The sequence below is a fragment of the Peromyscus eremicus genome, chromosome 23 (assembly GCF_949786415.1).
Source record: "Peromyscus eremicus chromosome 23, PerEre_H2_v1, whole genome shotgun sequence".
NCBI classification, from domain to species: Eukaryota; Metazoa; Chordata; class Mammalia; order Rodentia; family Cricetidae; genus Peromyscus; species Peromyscus eremicus.
In genome coordinates, this window is record NC_081438.1 from 42,154,747 (window position 1) to 42,173,094 (window position 18,348).

An 18,348-nucleotide genomic window follows, 5' to 3' on the forward strand; every position below is an offset into this window, starting at 1 on the left:
CCTTTTCATATTGTCTTAAATTTCTTACCCACTTTCATGTTTGAAACAGGGTCTCACTCTACAGCCTGTGCTCACCTCGCATACATGATTCTTGGGTCTCTGCCTAAATGCCACCATCTTACAGAGCCTTCCTCATCACACCTTCTGAATATTCCTTGAACCTTTATTTTCCTCCTTAGCTGTTTCTTGGTTGAGCTCTGATGGGTGGGGATACACATGTGTGCACACTCGTGTAGAACCCAGACAGCCATGTTTTCTACTTTATTTTTAAGATAGGGTCTCTCACTGGCCTGGAACTCACCCTTTAGGTTAGGCCAGCTAGTCGTGGAGTCTCAAGGATCCCTCTGTCTCTGCCTCCCTGGTGCTGGAATTATAAGCAATCTACCACACCCTGCTTTTTAAATACAAGTCCAGGGGATTGAACTTGTATCCTTATGCTTACATAGCCAGCCCTCTACCAACTGAGCCACTCCCCAGCCCCTGAGACAGGCTGTGCTGAACTTGCTATGCAGCAGAGGATAGCCTCGAGCTCTACATCATCTTTTCTCTACTTCCCAAGAGCAGGGATGACAGGTGTGTACAACGCCTGACTCTGGGATTTTTGTGGTTGTTTACTTAATTGAGACAGGTGTAAGGATTATGTCCTTAATTACGTCACCAGCCTGCAACAGCGTCCCAGCCTAAAAAGCGGGTATGACCTCTGTGCCCTCTCTTTTCCGCACTCCCTCCTTCTGGATTCTCCCTCCTCCACGCGGTCTCTCTCTCTTTCTCTCTCTCCCTCTCTCCCTCTCTCTCCCAATAAAATTCTAGAAAGGTAACCGTGGTTCGTGATTCTTCTGTCACCGATACATCCAGCACTCTCCTCCAGCACTCTCATCCATCGGCATCGCTGCTTAACCAACAACAGGGTCTCCTCACTTTGTAGCTCTGGATGGCCGGAAACTCACTATATGTTCCAGGATGGCCTCACTTGCAGCTGACCTCCTGCCTCCACTTCACAAATTCCAGGTGAGCACAGCCATGTTCACAAACCTTGAATCCCTTGAATATGTTCTCTCCCCAATGGCCTGTGTCTGCATGATGCTTTCTCTGAACCCCCTGAATGCTGCCAGGCTCTCCGCAGCACCCCCACCCCCACCATCATTCTCCACCCTGAAACACAGCTTGGAATTTTGCAGGCCATGCCTGGCTCTCGCAGAACCTCCCAGATGGTGAAGAATTGGGCTTGATTGACCTTTGAGAAAATGCTTAGGCTGCCCTGGCCTTCCTAGCTGGCCTTGGAGTTGCCAGGCACGGTCTGGCAGTCACCACTGGTCCCCAGCCAATGTCCTCCTCCCCAACACAGAGTGCTCACATGAGACAAGGCCACCCTGTTATCGTGTCTCTCAACACAGGCAGCGTGCACAGCTGAGCCCAGATGGGAGGCCCCGCCCTCTGTTCTTTTTACATTTATTTATTGTGGATGTGGGTGGGTGGGCATGCAGGTGCTGTGGTGTGCATGTGACTGTCTGACAACGTTCAGGGGGTTCTCTCCCTCCACCACAGGAGTCCCAGGGGTCTAACTCAGTCACCAGGCTTGATGGCAAGCACCTTTATCCTCTGAGCCATCTCACCTACCCCACACCTCTGTTCCTAGTTTATGAGAGTACCTGATTTCCTCCACCCATCACAGCTTCATCCCTGCTTCATTTCTTTGTGATTCTTCCTTAAAACGATTCAGAGACTCAAGTAACACATTGCTTCATGCATGCTAGGCAAGCACCCTACTGATAAGCTCTACCCCCCACCCCCACCCCAGAGATCTGCCCTCCAAAGCCTGCATTTCTAGCAACAGGAGAATGAGGAGGAAATGTTTGTGTCTGGCTGGCTGGACCAAAGCCCTGGAGTGGGTTGGAGGCTGGGAGTAGAGCTGGCCTCAACCCAGGGGACAAATGCCACAATTGGCTGGAACTGCTTTTGTGGGATGAAAACCACCCAAATTGCTCTGGTGTTTCTTATAACTTCAGCTTTTACTTTTCTAGACAGGGTCTCAACAAGTAGCTCTGGCTAGCCTGAAATCCTCTATGTAGACAAGACTGTCTCAGACTCACAGAGAGCCACCTCCTTCTGCTTCCTGAATTCTGGGATTAAAGATGTGCCACATGCCTGGCCTTCAGCTTTACAAAAAAAAAAAAAAAAAGTTCTCTCTCTCTCTCTCTCTCTCTCTCTCTCTCTCTCTCTCTCTCTCTCTCTCACTGTGTGTGTGTGTGTGTGTGTGTGTGTGTGTGTATGTGTGTGGTGTTCTTTTTAACAGGTCTTAATAAAGTATAATTTACATAAATGAAATTCACTTATTTTTGGTTTTTCGAGACAGAGTTTCTCTGTGTAGCCCTGGCTGTCCTGGAACTCACTGGAACCAGGCTGGTCTCGAACTTGCAGAGATCTGCCTGCCTCTGCCTCCTGTGTGCTAGGATTAAAGGTGTGTGCCACCATTGCGTGGCTTTTTTTTTTTTTTTTTTTTTTTAAGACAAAGTGTCATCTATGTAGAGCAGGCTGGTCTCAAACTTGTGGTGACTCCTCCTGACTCTCCTGAGATTACAATGCTGGGATTACAGGTGCATTTACCACCTTGCCTGGTTTACTAGCAGAGCAGTTGCCTACAAATACAGGAGAGCCTGAGCTCCACCCACGCAATGAAAAAAAGAAAGAAAAACATCTAGGCAAGTGTCGGTGTTGCAGCTCTGTAACCCAGGTGAGCTTCAACCCCAGCCAGAAAGCTCCACTTCCTTCTCTCCCTGAAAACTCTCATACAAAACAAATCCTTTATATACTTTCTAAAACACCCCAACACACACACACACACACACACACACACACACACACACACACACACAGTGACAAGTCAAGTTCATCAGACTGCATTTAACCAAGAGAATGTTTCCAAGCAACCATTTGGTAGTTTGGGTAATATGGAATCATCTATTTAAAAGGTACCTTGGGGGACAGGGACTGTAGCTTAGTGGGTAGAGTGTTTGCTTAGCATTCATCAAGCCCTGGGTTCCATCCCTAACACCACATAAAGTGGACATGGTGGTGCACATCTGTCATCCTAGCACTGAGGAGGTGGAAGCAGGACTCCAAAGTCATCCTTGACTGTACCACAAGTTGGAGAGCAGCCTGGGCTTCATGAGACCTGTCTCAAAAATAAACAGTTCAGTGGATAAAGGCACTTGCCTCCAAGCCTGATGACCCACATGATGACCTAATCCCCAAGACCCATATGGTGGAAGGAGAGAACTGACTCCCCAGAATTGTTCCCTAATATCCACAGACCACCATGGAACACACCCAAATATATACAAATAAATGTGTCTAGTTCCATTTATATTGCTGTGGTTTAAATACTCTGAAAAAAAAAAAAAGCAACTTAGGGGAGAAAGGATGTATTTCAGTTGACAGTTCCAGGTTACTGTCCATCATTATGAATGCAAGGTAGGAACTTCAAACAGCTGCTACCATCACATCTGCCGCTGACAGCAAAGAGAATTAAATGCATGGGCTCACTTTCTTGCATTAGTTTCTCCACATTGTATTATACATTCCAGGACCCTCTATCTAGGGAATGTTGCCACCCACCGTGGACTGAGTCTTTCCACATCGATTAAGACAATCCGGTACAGACATGTCCACAGGTCAACTGGATCTACACAGTGCCTCACTGAGACTCTTTTCACAAGTGATTCTAGGTTGTGTCAATTAAGTTGACAGTTAAAGCTAACTCTCACAAAATGTAATTTTTAAACAATTAGAGCCAGGCAGTGGTGGTGAACATTCCAGCACTCAGGAGGCAGAGGTGGACTGATCTCTGAGTTGAGGCCAACCTGGTCTACAGAGTGAGTTTCATGACAGCCAAGGGATACATAGAGAAACCTTGTCTCGAAAAACCAGAAAAAAAAGAAAAACCAATAAATAAGTAAATAAATAAATAAATAACCAAACAGGTTTTTTTTTTAAAAAGAGAATTAAATTTTAAAAAGGTTCTCTGGCAGTCTGTGAGCCCTAGAATGACAAGAAGGGGCCAGTGACTGAAGGACATCAGTCCCTGTGTGCAGTGTCAAGATAGAGATTAAAAGAAAAACTTTAAAAATAATAGCAAAAATAATAGCCCCAGACACACCACTTCTTCTAAATTCATCACTATTATCCATTCTGTGTAGTTGGAGTTTTCTCCAGTCCCACTCAGACCCGCTGCTGCTCTGACCCAAGTAAACACACAGAGAATTACATTACTTATAAACTGTACGGCCATGGCAGGCTTCTTGCTAACTGTTCTTACATCTTAAATTAACCCATTTCTATAAATCTATACCTTGCCATGTGGCTCGTGGCTTACCAGTACTTTTACATCTTACTTCTCATGGCGACAGCGGCTGCCAGCAACTCCTGACTCAGCCTTCCACTTCCCAGAATTCTCCTCTCTGCTTATCCTGCCTATACTATACTTCCTGCCTGGCTACTGGCCAATCAGCATTTTATTTATCAATCAATCAGAGCAACACATTCACAACATAAAGACATCCCCAGCAATTCTGTTTCCTAGATCAACAAAACTGAGGCTCTGAAAATTCAAATTGCTTGCCTGGGTCTCTGACAGAATTCAAACCCAGGTCCTCCAGGCTGCCCCCAGAGGCAGTAGGATACCTTGTGACAACATCATCTGGGGGAACTCTTGAGGTCACAATGTCACAATGAGCTGGACTAGACCACCTTGGGTTAACCTTTAGAAAAGACCAGAAGACCATCCCCTGGGATAACCAGGACCAGAGGGAGTCTGAGGGACCAGACGGGCACTAAGTTCAAGATTCATTAACCCAGTGAAGTAGGTCTGTGTTCTTGTTCCTGATCCCCTCAGTATTAGGGACTGAACCAAGGATCTCACATACACTAGGCATACACTCAACAACCACCTAGCTGAAGCTTTAACCTGAGACAGGGTTGCACGTAGCCTAGGCTGGCCTCCAACGTACTGTGTAGTCAAGGGTGACCCTGAATTTCTCATCTTCTAACCTTGGATTATAGGTGTATTACCGTGACTGGTTTGTGCTGTGCTGGGGAATGGAACCAGGGCTTCCTGCATGCTAGATGAACACTACCAGCTCCTGTGGTGCAGAGTCCCTTATTTCATTTATTCATTGGCCCAGGCTGATCTCAAACTCACATTTAAGGTTGAGCCTGAACTTTTCATTCTCCTGACTCTACCTTCTAAATTCTAGAATCACTGACACAAAGCCAGCTGATTGTGTGTGTGTGTGTGTGTGTGTGTGTGTGTGTGTGTGTGTAGGCTAGAGGACAATCTTAGGTGTCATTCTCAAAATTGCCTTAAGACAAGGTCTCTCACTAGCTCAGAGCTCATTGATTTAGCTAGGCTGGGTACCAGTGAGCCTCAAGAAACCCCCCTGTCTCTGCCAGTTAACAAGGGTGGTGGGTATCACAGACTGATCCAATCTTCAGCTCTTGTTTTGTTTTTTGTTTTTTTTTTTTTTGAGACAATACCTTATGTAGTCCAGTCTAACCTTGAGGTTCTCCATGCAGATGAAAACGACCTTGAATTTCTAATCCTCCAGCCTCTGCCTTCAGATTGCTGGGATGACAAGCCTGTACCACCACACCTGGTTTATGCAGGGCTGGGGCTTCAACCCAATGCATGCTGGGCAAGCATCCTGCCAATGTACCAGAATGCTAGCCCAATACATGTCCTTTTCTTTCCTTTTACTTATATTTATTTTCATGTGCTGCAGAATCAAGCACCTAATGTATACTTTTTAAAGAGTTCAGTGTGAGCACATAGCTGGCTGAAGTCAGGAAGGGGCTTTCTGGAGGCGGTGAGCCTGGAAGCCAGGAGTGATGGTGGACAGTCAGGGTCTCTAAGTAGCATCAAGGAAGATGGAGGAGGCAGCTCTGTTCCAAGACTCAACTGGCTGAGCAGCAGGATGACCGTTCAAAGCTGAAGGCAGAAGAAGCCTGAGCAGCTGATCACCTGGCATCTGTAGCTACCAGTACTTGTGCTCAGCTCACCTCCCCATTTATACCACAGGTTCTCAACCTGCCTAACACTGCAACCCCTTAACACCTCATATGGTGACCCCCAACCATAAAATTATTTTCGTTGTTACTTCATAATTATAATTTTGCTGTTATGAATGGTAATGTAAATATCTGTGTTTTCCAATGGTCTTTTTTTTTTTTTTTTTTAAAGATTTATTTTTATTTATTATGTATACAGTGTTCTGTCTGCATATACACCTGCAGGCCAGAAGAGGGCGCCAGATTTCATTATGGATGGTAGTGAGCCACCATGTGGTTGCTGGGAATTGAACTCAGGACCTCTGGAAGAACAGGCAGTGCTCTTAACCGCTGAGCCATCTCTCCAGCCCTCCAATGGTCTTATGTGACCCCTGGAAAAGGGTAATTTGACCCCCAAAGGGGATGACCCATAGGTTAAGAACCGCTGATTTATACAGTCCAGGACCCAGCTCAGGGTTATTTTAGTGTGTGTCTCTCTCCTCAATTAACCTCCAACATCATCTCTCAGAGGCCTGCCTGCAGGCTTGCCTCCTAGGTGATTTCAGATTCACTGGCCATCACAGTGTTTAAATAGCCATGCATGTATGTATGTGGTTTCCAGCCCCATCATCAGCTAACAAAAGCTCAGGGTTCTTAATCTATTTTTGCTAACTGATGTCGGGGTAACCTATCAGGGTTTTTATTGCTGTGATGAATCGCCATGATCCAATCCAAGTTGGGAAGGAAAGGGTTTATTTCATCTTACAGCTTTTTGTCCATCATCCAGGGAAGTCAGAGCAGGAACCTGGAGGCAGGAGCTGATACAGAGGCCATAGAGGAGTACTGATTACTGGTTTGCTCCTCATGGCCTGCTCAGCCTTATAGAACCCAGGACACCTGCCCAGGATGGTCCCACTCACAGTGGATTGGCCCTTCTACATCAATCATCAATGAAGAAAATATACCACAGGTCAACCTAGTGGAGCATTTTCTCAACTAACTTTTCCTCTTCTACAAGGGCTCTAGCTTGTGTCCAATTGACATAAAACTACCGGGCATAGTACCACAAAACCCCTATACAGTAGGAGCCAAGTAAGAGACTGTCTTTTTCCTCTTCCTGGGGTCAGACAAAGGATTGAAAAGCAGCATTGTTCTGGGGTAGAGGAGGCGATTGTCCCGAGTTCAGGCCTTTGTCTTTGCACCTCGCAGTTGGCGCCGGGGCCTCACGATGCCGGTGTGCCCGATGTCCATGGAGTTCCTCAAGGCCTCACACTTCGCTCTGGGCCCCGATCCACGGCTGCTCGAAGGTAGTATGCAGTGCACGACGCACCGGGACTTCCCGGCCTATTTCTCCGTCACCCCGGAGCGGCTCCCAGCTTCGCCAACGCACTCCACAGTCTTCCAAAAGGAAGCACGCTGGGACTCCGAGGAGCGCGTGTCCGAGATGCACCGCGCGTTCTCTCCGCCGTCCGAGTCGCCGCGGCTGGACGAGCTGCGGGAGCAGACAATGGAGCGCGCGCGAGCCATGCAGATCAGCAACCTGCACGTGCACGCGGACGTGCGCCCTCGCCTCAACTTGTCCACCGCACGCGCCGACTACCGCTGGCCGGAGCTGCCGCCGCACGGCCGCGAAGACATCCGAGGCGCGCGCCTCATCTTCGACCGCGACTCGGTGCCCTCAGGCGACAGGGAGCAGCTGCGCATCCCCGCCACCGCCACCTCGTACAAGGCGCACTACCTGCCATATGCCGCCGCCGCTCAGCCCCGTGTGCCCAGCAGCCACCTGGGTGAGCGCGCGCCCTGGCCATGTGCACCTAAGGGCGCTCAAGGACTCTTCACAACCCCCGAAAATGCTTCTAGTTGCCAACCAGTAGAGACCAAAGATGCTGCTGCTGAAACCGCCAGGGCTGAGGATGTGGCTCAGTTGGTAGAGTATTTACCTAGCATTCATTAAGCCCTGGCTCGCAACCTCAGTCAGCACTGTATAAACGAGCCATGATGGCCAACACCTATCATCCCAGCACTGGGGAAGTGAAGGCAGGAAGATGAGGAGTTCAGCTACATAGTGAATTCAAGACTAGCCTAGGACCCTGTCTCAAAAAAATAAAACAAGGCTTGGGAGATGACTCCATCAGTACACTGGTTGATGTGCAAGCAAGAGAACCCGAGTTCCACCCCCCTTACACCTATGTTAGAGCCAGGTGAGGCAATGCATGCTCGGGAGAAAGAGACAGGATTGCTCGCTCAATCTCTCGCGACACACAGACACACACACACACACACACACACACACACACACACACACACACTCCTCCCCGTTTGCTGGCCAGTCTAACTGAATCAGAGAGCTCCAGGTTCAGTGAGAGACTCTGTCTCAAAAAATAAGATGGAGAGCAATTGAGGAAGACATCAGACATGAACCTTGGCCTTCACATGCATGTACATTCTCATGCACCCACACATACATGAACACCCAAAACAAAACAAAACACTAGCACTCAGGAACTAAGGGAAAGGGATTGCTGCAAACTCTTGACTCGCTGCCCAGATCCTACCATGCATAGTGCAGCACTATTCCACAAAAGAATCAGCCAGTTCCAAACATCAGGAAAACTTAGGTTCCAGAAACTGTGAGACAGCTTACCGGAAAGGGCACTTGCAGCCAAGCCTGATGACCTGAGTTCAATCCCTAGGTAGAAGGAGAGGGCTGATTCCTGCACGTTGTTCTGAGACCTGAGCACACTCACACACGCGCACGCACACACACCAAAAAGTTGAGCATGATTGTGCATTAGCACTTCACAAGCTGAGACAGAAGTTCAAGACCAGCCTTGGCTACAGCAAGAGTTCAAGTCTAGCCTGGGTGACTTAGTGAGGTTCCCAGAATAAAAAGGGTTAAGAATATACCTCAGTGGTAGAACACTAGGCTAGTGTGTATGAGGCCCTAGTTTTTCTTTGCAATTGTCTGGCAATGACTCCAGTGCATAGTTGCTGTCACTAAGAGGACTGCCTTTGAGTTGGGCTTTGGGAGTCTCCGTTTCTTTGTGTGCATTTGGGTGCAGTTGTGTACCTTAGAGAAAAACCTTGAGTATCAGAGCTCAGGCATCTTCCATCTTTTATTTTGAAACGGTGTTTTGTGGGTCAAGGGAATGAGCTATGACAGCCATACTTTTGGTTTTGAATGAGTGAATTTATAGTATATAGCAAGCCAAAATAACAGGAAAAAAGCAAGTTATGACACAGTAGAAACTAGCCTTATCCAGTCAAACATTCTCATACTCAAAGCATCCGTCAGAGACCGCCTGGGGAAGCCCCATTGATCCTGACTGAGACCGTCTGGGCAGAGCAGTGAGGCTCTCCTCATGGGAGGCTTCCAGGTGAAGGAAAAATAAGAGCAGGTAGAAGTGACATCAGAACAGGTGCTCACAACGTGCGGCAGAAACTGACATCATGGAGGCACATGCCCTTTCCCACTACAGGGGCTTTACATCACGGGATGAGCAGCAGTGATATCTGCTGGAAGTGGCTCTTCTCAAGTACATGATGTTTTCGTTCTTGGGTGGTTTTTACTGTTTTCTTCCCTCCTTGTCCCAGAGCTGGGGGACAGCCCACCCTTGGACAAGGGGCCACGGAGAACACTTTAATATGTACGTGCCGAGGTTTAAAATGGGAGAGGGGACCTGACTTTCAGAACCAGCTTCTCGGTTCATTACATAGGGTCTGTCACTGGCCTGGAACATCCTCAATGGGCTGTGCTGGCTGGCCAGTGAGCTCCAGGGATCTGCCTCCCTAGCGCTGAGATTACAAACTTGTGGCACCATCCTGACTTTTTATGTGGGTTGTGGAGATCCATCCCCATGTCTTCATGACTGTGAGAGAAGTACTTCACTGAGTCTCTCCAGCCTTTTCTTTTTCCTGTTGGGGATGAAATTCGGGTCTCAGACATACCAGGCAAGCGCTCTCCCACTGTTCAGCTTCCGTGCTCCTCATTTCTATCTGGCCACTTCAAGTCTCTGAGCCTCAAGGGTATACAAAGTGAGTGAGAGGATACCAAGTCCAATTCAGCCCGAGCTGCGCCTATGATGGCCCCAGCACTCGGAAGGCCGAGAACTGAGAGGTCCCTAGGACTGTTGATCAAAATACTGTCTGAATGCACACAAAACCACCCTGAAACAAAATAGAGAAAAAAGAAGGGAGGAGCCCGGGTACCAAGAGCCTGTACATCCAGCGCTGCAGTAAAGCTAGCGCCTAGGGAGGCTGGAGCACGAGAACCGGTTCCTCCATCTTCGACTGCATGAAAAGTGTGACACCACACTGGACTACAGGAAACCCCACCTCAGAGAAGGAGGGAGGAGGAGAAAGGAGGGAGAGAGAAAGAGAGCAGAGGAGGGACTTAGCCTAGGTGCCTGTCTCAGTACCTGGTAGTTATTTTTCTCTTACATTTATTGTGTTCATATGCATGTGCACATGTTCCAGGTTCAAGTATGGGTCAGAGGACAGCTTTAGGAGATGCTTTTCTCTCGCCCTGTGAAACTCGGGGATCTAACCCAGGTCATCAGGCTTGGTGGCAAGTGCCTTTACCCACCAACCCATCTCAACAGCCCCCTCTCTCCCCGCTTTTTTAAAAAATTGTTTTTTGTGATAGTTTGCAGAGATCCTTCAGTCTCGAATGATCAGGGCTGCTCAGCCTACCTTCCTGTGGGTAGAATCCCAGGTGGCCTAAGGCTGCAGAGAATCAGTCCCATTCTCTCCCACCCCTCCTCATTCTTCTTCCTTAGGGGGCCGCAACCCCCTGAAATGGAACTACAAGGGACAGGACGACACCACCTACCAGAATCACTTCCAGGCCCTCCCAGGTCCTCCTGCCTTGATGTGTAAGAGGGTAAATCAAGGTGTCTCTGGCTTTGCTGGGAGGTGGGGCAGCTGCAGCAGCTAGAGTGGTTCTGACCTTCCCACCCTCCTTTGCCCACAGGCCTCCTCCAGTGTGAGCCTAGGAGACCCCCAGACTGGCCTCAACACCCTGTGCTCATACACGAAACAGACCTACATGCCTCAGGAGCTGCCGCCAGACAGGTACAAAAGGACACAGTCTGCCCACAGATGGCTTTCAGCAGCATGTAGGTGTATCAGGCAGGGCTCTGGGACTTCTGCTTGCCTTGAAAAAGTCTGATCCAAGCTCCACCACAGTGCCACACTGCCTACTAAAAGCACCCTGCGGGAGGTTGGGGAGATGGCTCAGCATGTAAAAGTGTTTCCTGCATGAACATGAGGACTTGAGTTCAAATCCTCAGCATTCACCTAAAAAGCTGGCTGTGGCCACATGCCTGTCATCCCCATGGTGTGATGCATACAGACAGGGGATCATTGGGACATGGCAGCTGACAGCCTGACTCCAGGTTCAGTGAGACTCTGTCTCAAAAGCACAAGGCATGGGCCAATGAGATGGCTCAGTGGTTAAAGGAGCTTGCTACCAAGTCTGATGACCTGAGTTCAATCCCCGGGATCTACATAGTGAAATGAGGGAACTGATTTCCATAAGCTCTTCTCTGACCTCCACATGTACACCATGGAACAAACACAGGTGTATACACACACACACACACACACACACACACACACACACATGCATGCACAGTCAGGCTCACACTTGCACACATCCTATATATACACAGCACATGTATAGCAGCACACACACTAAAATAAACAAGGAGAAGGAAAGATGTTTCCATAGTAGAGCACTTGTTGCTCATGCAGAAGACCAGAGTTTGGTTCTATAACTCCAGTTCCAGGAGATCCAATACCCTCTTTTAGCCTCTGCCAGCACCCACACACACATGCACATACATATAAAATAAAAATAAAATATAAATCTTTAAAAAAAAATGGAGAGAGCTAGGCAGTGGTGGTGCATACCTTTAGTCCCAGCACTCAAGAGGTAGAGGCAGGCAGATCTCTGTGAGTTTGAGGCCAGCCTGGTCTGCAGAGCGAGTTCTAGGGACAGCCAGAGCTACACAAAGAAACTCTGTCTTGAAAAAAAGGGGTGGGGGGTGCTATTCATTGGTGAACAGCACTGGCTGCTCTTCCAGAGGACCCAAGTTTGATTCCCAGCATCCACATAGCAGCTCACAACTGTTTGTAACTCCAGCTCCTGGGGATCTGACCCTTCTCCTTGTCTCCTTAGGCATCAGGCATGAATGTGGTGCAAAGACATACATGCAGGCAAAATACCCATACACATAAAAAATAAATAAAACTTTTTAAAGGGGAAAACTGAGCCGGGCGGTGGTGGCGCACGCCTTTAATCCCAGCACTCTGGAGGCAGAGCCAGGCGGATCTCTGTGAGTTCGAGGCCAGCCTGGGCTACCAAGTGAGTTCCAGGAGAGGCGCAAAGCTACACAGAGAAACCCTGTCTCGAAAAACCAAAAAAAAAAAAAAAAAAAAAAAAAGGGAAAAACTGAGTATGGAGGTGAATACCCTGAGTCCCAGAACTTGGGGGACAGAGAATGGTGGTCCACTGTAAGGTCGAGGCCAGCTTCATCTACATAGTTCTGGGCCAGCCAAGGCCACATACTAAGACCCTGTCTCAAAATAAATCAATTAATTAAAAGAAATAAATGCTAGAAAGATGGCTCAGCAGTTATGAGTACTTGCTGCTTTGCAGGGGACTTGAATTTGATTCCTTGTACATACATGGTGGCTCCCAACTATCTTTAACCCCATTTCTAAGAGATCACCTGGCTTTCATGGGCACCAGGAACATCAGGAACATGTGGTATACTTACACATAAACAGGCAAACACTCATACACATAAAAGAATAATCTTTAAACATAGCCAGGTGGGAGAGGAGCTTAGTCCTGCTTCAACTTGATATACCATGCATTGTTGACTCCCGTGGGAGGCCTTACCCTTTCTGAGGAGTGGAAGAGGGCAGGGGACTAAAAATGAAGTGTGGGAGGGGGAACAGTAGGAGGTAAACTGTGGTTGGTATGTAAAATAAATTTTAAAAAATTAATATAAAAAAATAACCAGGTGGTGGTAGCCCATGCCTTTAATCCCAGAACTTGGGATGCAGAGGCAGGTGGATCACTGAGTTCAAGGCCAGCCTGGTCTACAGAGTAAGTTTCAGGACAGCCAGGGCTATACAGAGAAATCCAGTCTCCAAAAACATAAATAAAGAATAGATAAATAAATAAGCAATCAAACAAGTACATAAATAATAAAAAGGCACAGTGGCACATGCCTTTAGTCATGGCACTCCTGTCCTGCTTTGGTTTCCATGGGTCTGATAAACACAGAGGCCAAAAGCAACTTTGGAAGGAAAGTGTTTGGTTTATGGGTTACAGTCCATCGTTGAGGGAAGTCAAGGGAGCTCAAGAAGGAACCTAGAAGCACAAACTTCAGCAGAGACCATGGAGAAACGCTGCTCACTGGCTTGTTCTCCAGGGCTGGATCAGCCTGCTTTTGTATAGCCTTAGGATCATTAGCCCTAGGTGGTACCACCCACAGACAGGCACCCAGGCCAATTTGATGGAGACAGTTCCTCAGTGGAGGGGTAGCTATTTCCAGGTAATTCTAATTTCTGTTGAGTTGACAAAAACTAACCAACACAGCTCCTGAGGAAGAGACAGACAAATCTCTGTGAGTTTCAGGCCAGCCACGGGCTACATAGTGAGACCGTCTCAAAATGTATACAAATATTAGTTAACGTACCCCAGGCTCAGCCACGGTTCACCCGTCCCTATCGCTTTTCCTGAAAATTCTGAGGTCCTACCTTGATCCTAACTTACTTTGCCTGAGGTATGACAAGGCCCAGACTGCAGCCCACATCCACCAGGTGAGCATTAGTCCTGGAGACAGCATGTTCCACGACAGGACCACCATGAATGACCACTTCTACGCCCGAGAGCCAGGTGAGAACCTACCGTGCGTGCGTCTACTCCACCCCGGCTCTTTTGCAGCTTCGTCTCTGCTGCTTAACTCTGACACACCCCTCCCCTGGCAGAGCCTTTTGTTCTTCACCACGATAAGACCCCGGAGTCACACATCCTGAAAGGAAACTGGTGCCCTGGCCCTGGCAGCCTGGCTACCTCCACAAAGTTCTTCTATGGTGAGGTCAGCAGGAAGAGGGAGGAGGTGCCAGTGTGCTCTCGTGGGGGAGAAGGGGTCTCAAAGGCACAGCAAGAGGTGGAGCTCAGTGTAGACCGCAAGTCCTGGGTTTGACACATACCAGTATCAGCCTCAATGGTTGTCTGTAAAATACAGTCACTTGAATTAAATCTAAGCCCATCTGGAACCCAGAGGGTGGGAGCTATCCACGAGGCATGAGTGATTCTCACTGCTGGAGCCCCTGGACCAGAGATCCCTAGAAGCCTGTATTCCTACAGCCGCCTCCTGTGACTCAGCCTCCAAGCCGACATGTGTCCCATGAGAAACTGAAGGATCATGTGACCCTAGGAGAAGCGAAGCTGCTCGGAGACTTCTTCCAAACCTCCACAGGCTCAGCCTACTGCCCTCCGGATACCAAACCAATACAGAGAGCCCTTAACCTTTCTTTGCTGCAGAGTAACTTGCCTGAGGGCACAGGTGGTGAGTGTGGCCTACCCATTCCTGAGAGCCCTGCCCCATCCCCAAAGGTCCGCCCTGGTTCCTGCAAGCTCCGCCCATCACTGAAAGCCTCACCTCACCAAAAACCTGTCTTTTCCTGAAGGCCGCCCCAAACCCTCCAACTCTAAAGACCTGCCTCTGTCCCTGGAAGCCCTGTCCATTGCTGAAAACACCACCTCATTCTTAAATCCCCCTCACATCTGAAAACATGGGACCAGTGCTACAGACCCCCCAGCCCAATTCCCTTCTCATCCCCACATACCTGCCCATGCCTGGGGTCCCCTCTCCATCTCCAAGGACCTGCTGATGTTCCTGTGGGCCCTACCCATAACCGAAAGCTCCTCCGCCCGTGGGAGCCCATCCCCACTTCCAAGTACTTGCTTCTCTTCCCCTTCCCTCTCCGCTGCCCCCCACCCCCACGAGGTTTTTCTGTGTAGCCTTCTCTGTCCTGGAACTCGTTTTTGAGACTAGGATGGCCTCGAACTCAGAGTGCTGGAACTAAAGGCGTGCGCCATCAAATAATTGCTTCTTAGGTCTAGGAGCCTTACTTGTAACTGAAAGCCTCACCCCATCTGCAAAGACCTGCCCATTTCTGAGTTCTCACAGCTCCCTAGAAGCCCCGCCCACACCCCAAGTTCCTCCCCTTCCTGAAGCCCCTCCCCATTCACAAAGTTCTGACCCTCGAAGTGCCTACCACCACCTACCTCGAATTGATCCCACCTTGGGTTGACAACTCCTTGCGTAACTCCAATCCTATGGTCTGGCCAAGGCCCTCTCCCTTTCTTATTCTCCCTCATCCATCTCTAAGCCCTTCTCGGTCAGACTCTGGCAATGCACAGTGTCCTCCCTGGTCCCGCCCTTCCGACACCTCTGGTTTGATCCCGCCCACATGCCACACGGTCTTAGCCTCAGTTCAACCCAGGTGCCTGAGCCCCGAATCTTCCACCCTTAGTCCTCATATCCTGCCTCATTCGTTTCCTCTGCTCCCCAACTTTCCCCAAACCCAAATCTCCAGAATTTGATTTTTTAACCATGAACCAAAAGATGCTGAAGCCGCATGGAATAGCTCGAGCCGCCGTCACGGAAGAGCTGTTACAGAAGGTGAGCCAGAGGGATGGAATGCATGCCTCATTAGCACCCCTCAAACCACGTTAACCCCAGTCTCAGAATCACAGTCAGGTCGGCTAGCGTCAACCTTGTTGAATGTAACTGTGTCAGTGCTGAGGACTGACAGTGTTTTTGTTGAGCTGGACTCCTGCCTCCACCTCCCCTGTGCTGAGGTTGCAGGCATGCACCACCACTCAGAATTCAGGGGTCCTGTTAATGACAACCCAGCTTCAAGGTTGTCCGCAGCTTCTCCCCACTCTCAAGCCCACACCAACTCAGACACATTTATTACCAGACAGGGTTTAAATCTCAAAAGAGGATTCAGAGCCCACCCAGGACCATCCAAAGTCCTGGGGTCATTCTAGGGACTAGTTAAAAATTGCTTTATGTATGTATTTGTTCATTTGTTTATTTTTAAAGATTTATTTATTACATATACAGTGTTCTGTCTGCATGTGTCCCTGCAGGCCAGAGGAGGGCACCAGGTCTCACTACAGATGGTTGTGAGCCACCATGTGGTTGCTGGGAATTGAACTCAGGACCTCTACAAGAGCAAGTCGGTGCTCTTAACCTCTGAGCCATCTCTCCAGCCCCCGATTGTTTTATTTTTATGACATTTTATTTTAGTGGTGTGTGTGTGTGCACACACGCGCGCGCGTGAGCGCACACGCGCGCGCACGCACATGTCATGGTATACATGGGGAGGTCGGAGGACAACTTGCAGTAATCAATTCTCTTCTACCATGTGGGCCCCAGGGATGGAACTGGGTCCTCCCACACAAGGTACAATGACCGCTAGGCTGAGCCTCTTCTTGCCCTCCAGTGTCCTCCCCAGAGTGGTCTAGAGGTGGCCAGGGTGGGTCAGCAACCCCCGGGCTGTCTGACAAACCGCCCATCTTGACTTCACAGTGCAAGTACAGCCACATAGAGCCCCAGCTGGGTGGACAGCGCTTCTTCTCCACCCACTATCAAGACCAGTTTCCTCTCAAGTCCCAAGGCCCACTGGTAAAGAAGCAAAGTAACATTCAGGAGAGCCACGTGCCGATGGGCACGCCCCAAAAGTTCGGCTGCTGGGGACAGAGAGTAGACCCTCAGGGCCCCCAGCTCCCTATGTACCCTTGCCCGAGCAAGCAATAAATATCACTTGATTGTCAACTTGACAGGCTTTATCTCTACGTATTTTTTTAACATTGATTTGCTTGTGTGTGAGCATGATTGTGCACCTGCCACGGTGGGGGAGGGGTGCCAGAAGGCAACTTGAAGGAACTGGTTCTCTCCTTTCTCCGTATAAGTTCTAGGGAATCGATCTTAGGTCCCCAGGGACCAAGCTTTGTGGCAAGGCCTTTATTTGCTGAGCCATCATGGCTGCCCTGGACAGCCTTGAGAATAATCATGAAAACAAGCCTCTGAGCATGTCTACGTGAGAGTTTCTAGATTAGATTAACTAAGGCGAGAAGACCCTGAATGTAGGTGCACAATTTCACGGGCTACTCCTCACTGCCTGCTGCCTCCTGACGGTGAGGCAATGTGACCAGCTGCCTTTGCCACCAAAGCTCCTGCCGCTTTGCCACCCCACCATGATGAATGGCACTCTCCAACTGTGAGGTTCTCTTTCTTTTTTTCTCTCTTACAGTATGTGTTTTGCCTGCATGTATGTCTGCACTCCATGTGCAGGCCTGGTGCCTGTGGAAGCCAGAAGGAGACACTGGATCCCCTGGAAGTGGAGGGCTCTTCTGATATTTGAATGACACACAGTATATGAATAGTGGGTCTAGAGATGTCTCAGTGGTTAAGAGCCCTGCTGCTCTTGCTGATATCCAGAGTTCCATTCTCAGCACCCATATCCAGTGGCTCACAACCATCTGTGAGTCCAGCCCCAGTGCCCCAGCTTCAGAATGCACTGAACTCACACACACAGAGAGATATGCACATAGACACATAATTAAAAAATTAAAAATCAGCCAGGCAGTGGTGGTGTACTCCTTTAATCCCAGTACGTACTCAGGAGGCAGGTAGATCTCTGCGTTGAGGTCAGCCTGGCCTACAGAGTGAGTTCCAGGACAACCAGGGCTACACAGAGAAAGCCTGTCTCAAAAAACCAAACCAAAAAAAAAAAAAAAAAAAAAAAAGAAAAGAAAAGAAAAGAAAAGAAAAAGATTAAAACCAAGCAGGAGAGATGGCTCAGCAGTTAAGAGCACTGGCTGCTCTTCCAGAGGACGCGGGTTCAATTCCCAGTGCCCACCTGGTGCCTAAACCAGCTGTCTGTAACTCCAGGTCTGACGCCCTCTTCTGGACCCTTATGGCACTTGCTTCTGTGTGGAGCACAGACAGACATGCAGACCAAACACCCATACATATAAAAATAAGTACATCTTTTGTTTTCATCTTTAAAGTAGTTAATATAAAAAAGAGGAGATGGCTAGCGTTGGACAAAGACGTTGGACGGGGATGTGGAGTGTGGTAGAGTCCTGGGGCTCCAGGGACAGGATCAATCCAAACTTCTTCAGGCCTTAAATAGTATTTTAATTTTAAAAAATATTTATTTTATTTATGTGTGTCTTTGTTATGTCCACAGAAGCCAGGAGAGGGCATC

At 48.8% G+C, this 18,348-nt stretch overlaps 2 protein-coding genes across 4 annotated transcripts in view; one reads left to right on the forward strand and one right to left on the reverse strand.

Moving 5' to 3' along the window:
- Pex11g (peroxisomal biogenesis factor 11 gamma) overlaps positions 1-5,198 on the reverse strand; it is an 18,350-nt gene extending 13,152 nt beyond the window's left edge. The window contains exon 1 of one of the 2 annotated variants that reach the window (XM_059249561.1): positions 5,068-5,198. The gene's annotated coding sequence lies outside the window, so the exon portion shown is untranslated. Of the gene's footprint in view, positions 1-4,372; positions 4,667-5,067 lie in introns of those variants that run through there. The other variant, XM_059249558.1, reaches the window with a different exon arrangement.
- Positions 4,728-16,915, forward strand: Saxo5 (stabilizer of axonemal microtubules 5). Of its 2 annotated transcripts, none has more exons than XM_059249556.1 (9): positions 4,728-4,858; positions 7,252-7,829; positions 10,821-10,924; positions 11,015-11,115; positions 13,842-13,954; positions 14,047-14,156; positions 14,429-14,630; positions 15,664-15,749; positions 16,665-16,915. In XM_059249556.1, the coding sequence occupies exons 2-9, from the start codon at positions 7,271-7,273 to the stop codon at positions 16,890-16,892; spliced, it is 1,503 nt and encodes a 500-aa protein (XP_059105539.1). In that variant the 5' UTR covers positions 4,728-4,858; positions 7,252-7,270; the 3' UTR covers positions 16,893-16,915. The 2 variants fall into 2 exon arrangements, with proteins under 2 accessions (XP_059105539.1, XP_059105538.1); XM_059249555.1 differs by having other exon boundaries at positions 4,729-4,862.
- The last annotated feature ends 1,433 nt before the right edge of the window (positions 16,916-18,348 follow it).

Excerpts from the sequence above, each read along its gene's own strand:
- Saxo5 (XM_059249556.1), top strand. The coding sequence starts at position 7,271 with ATGCCGGTGTGCCCGATGTCCATGGAGTTCCTCAAGGCCTCACACTTC. Across the intron at positions 10,925-11,014 it reads CTGCCTTGATGTGTAAGAGG|GCCTCCTCCAGTGTGAGCCT; the intron begins GTAAATCAAGGT and ends CTTTGCCCACAG. Across the intron at positions 15,750-16,664 it reads CGGAAGAGCTGTTACAGAAG|TGCAAGTACAGCCACATAGA; the intron begins GTGAGCCAGAGG and ends TTGACTTCACAG.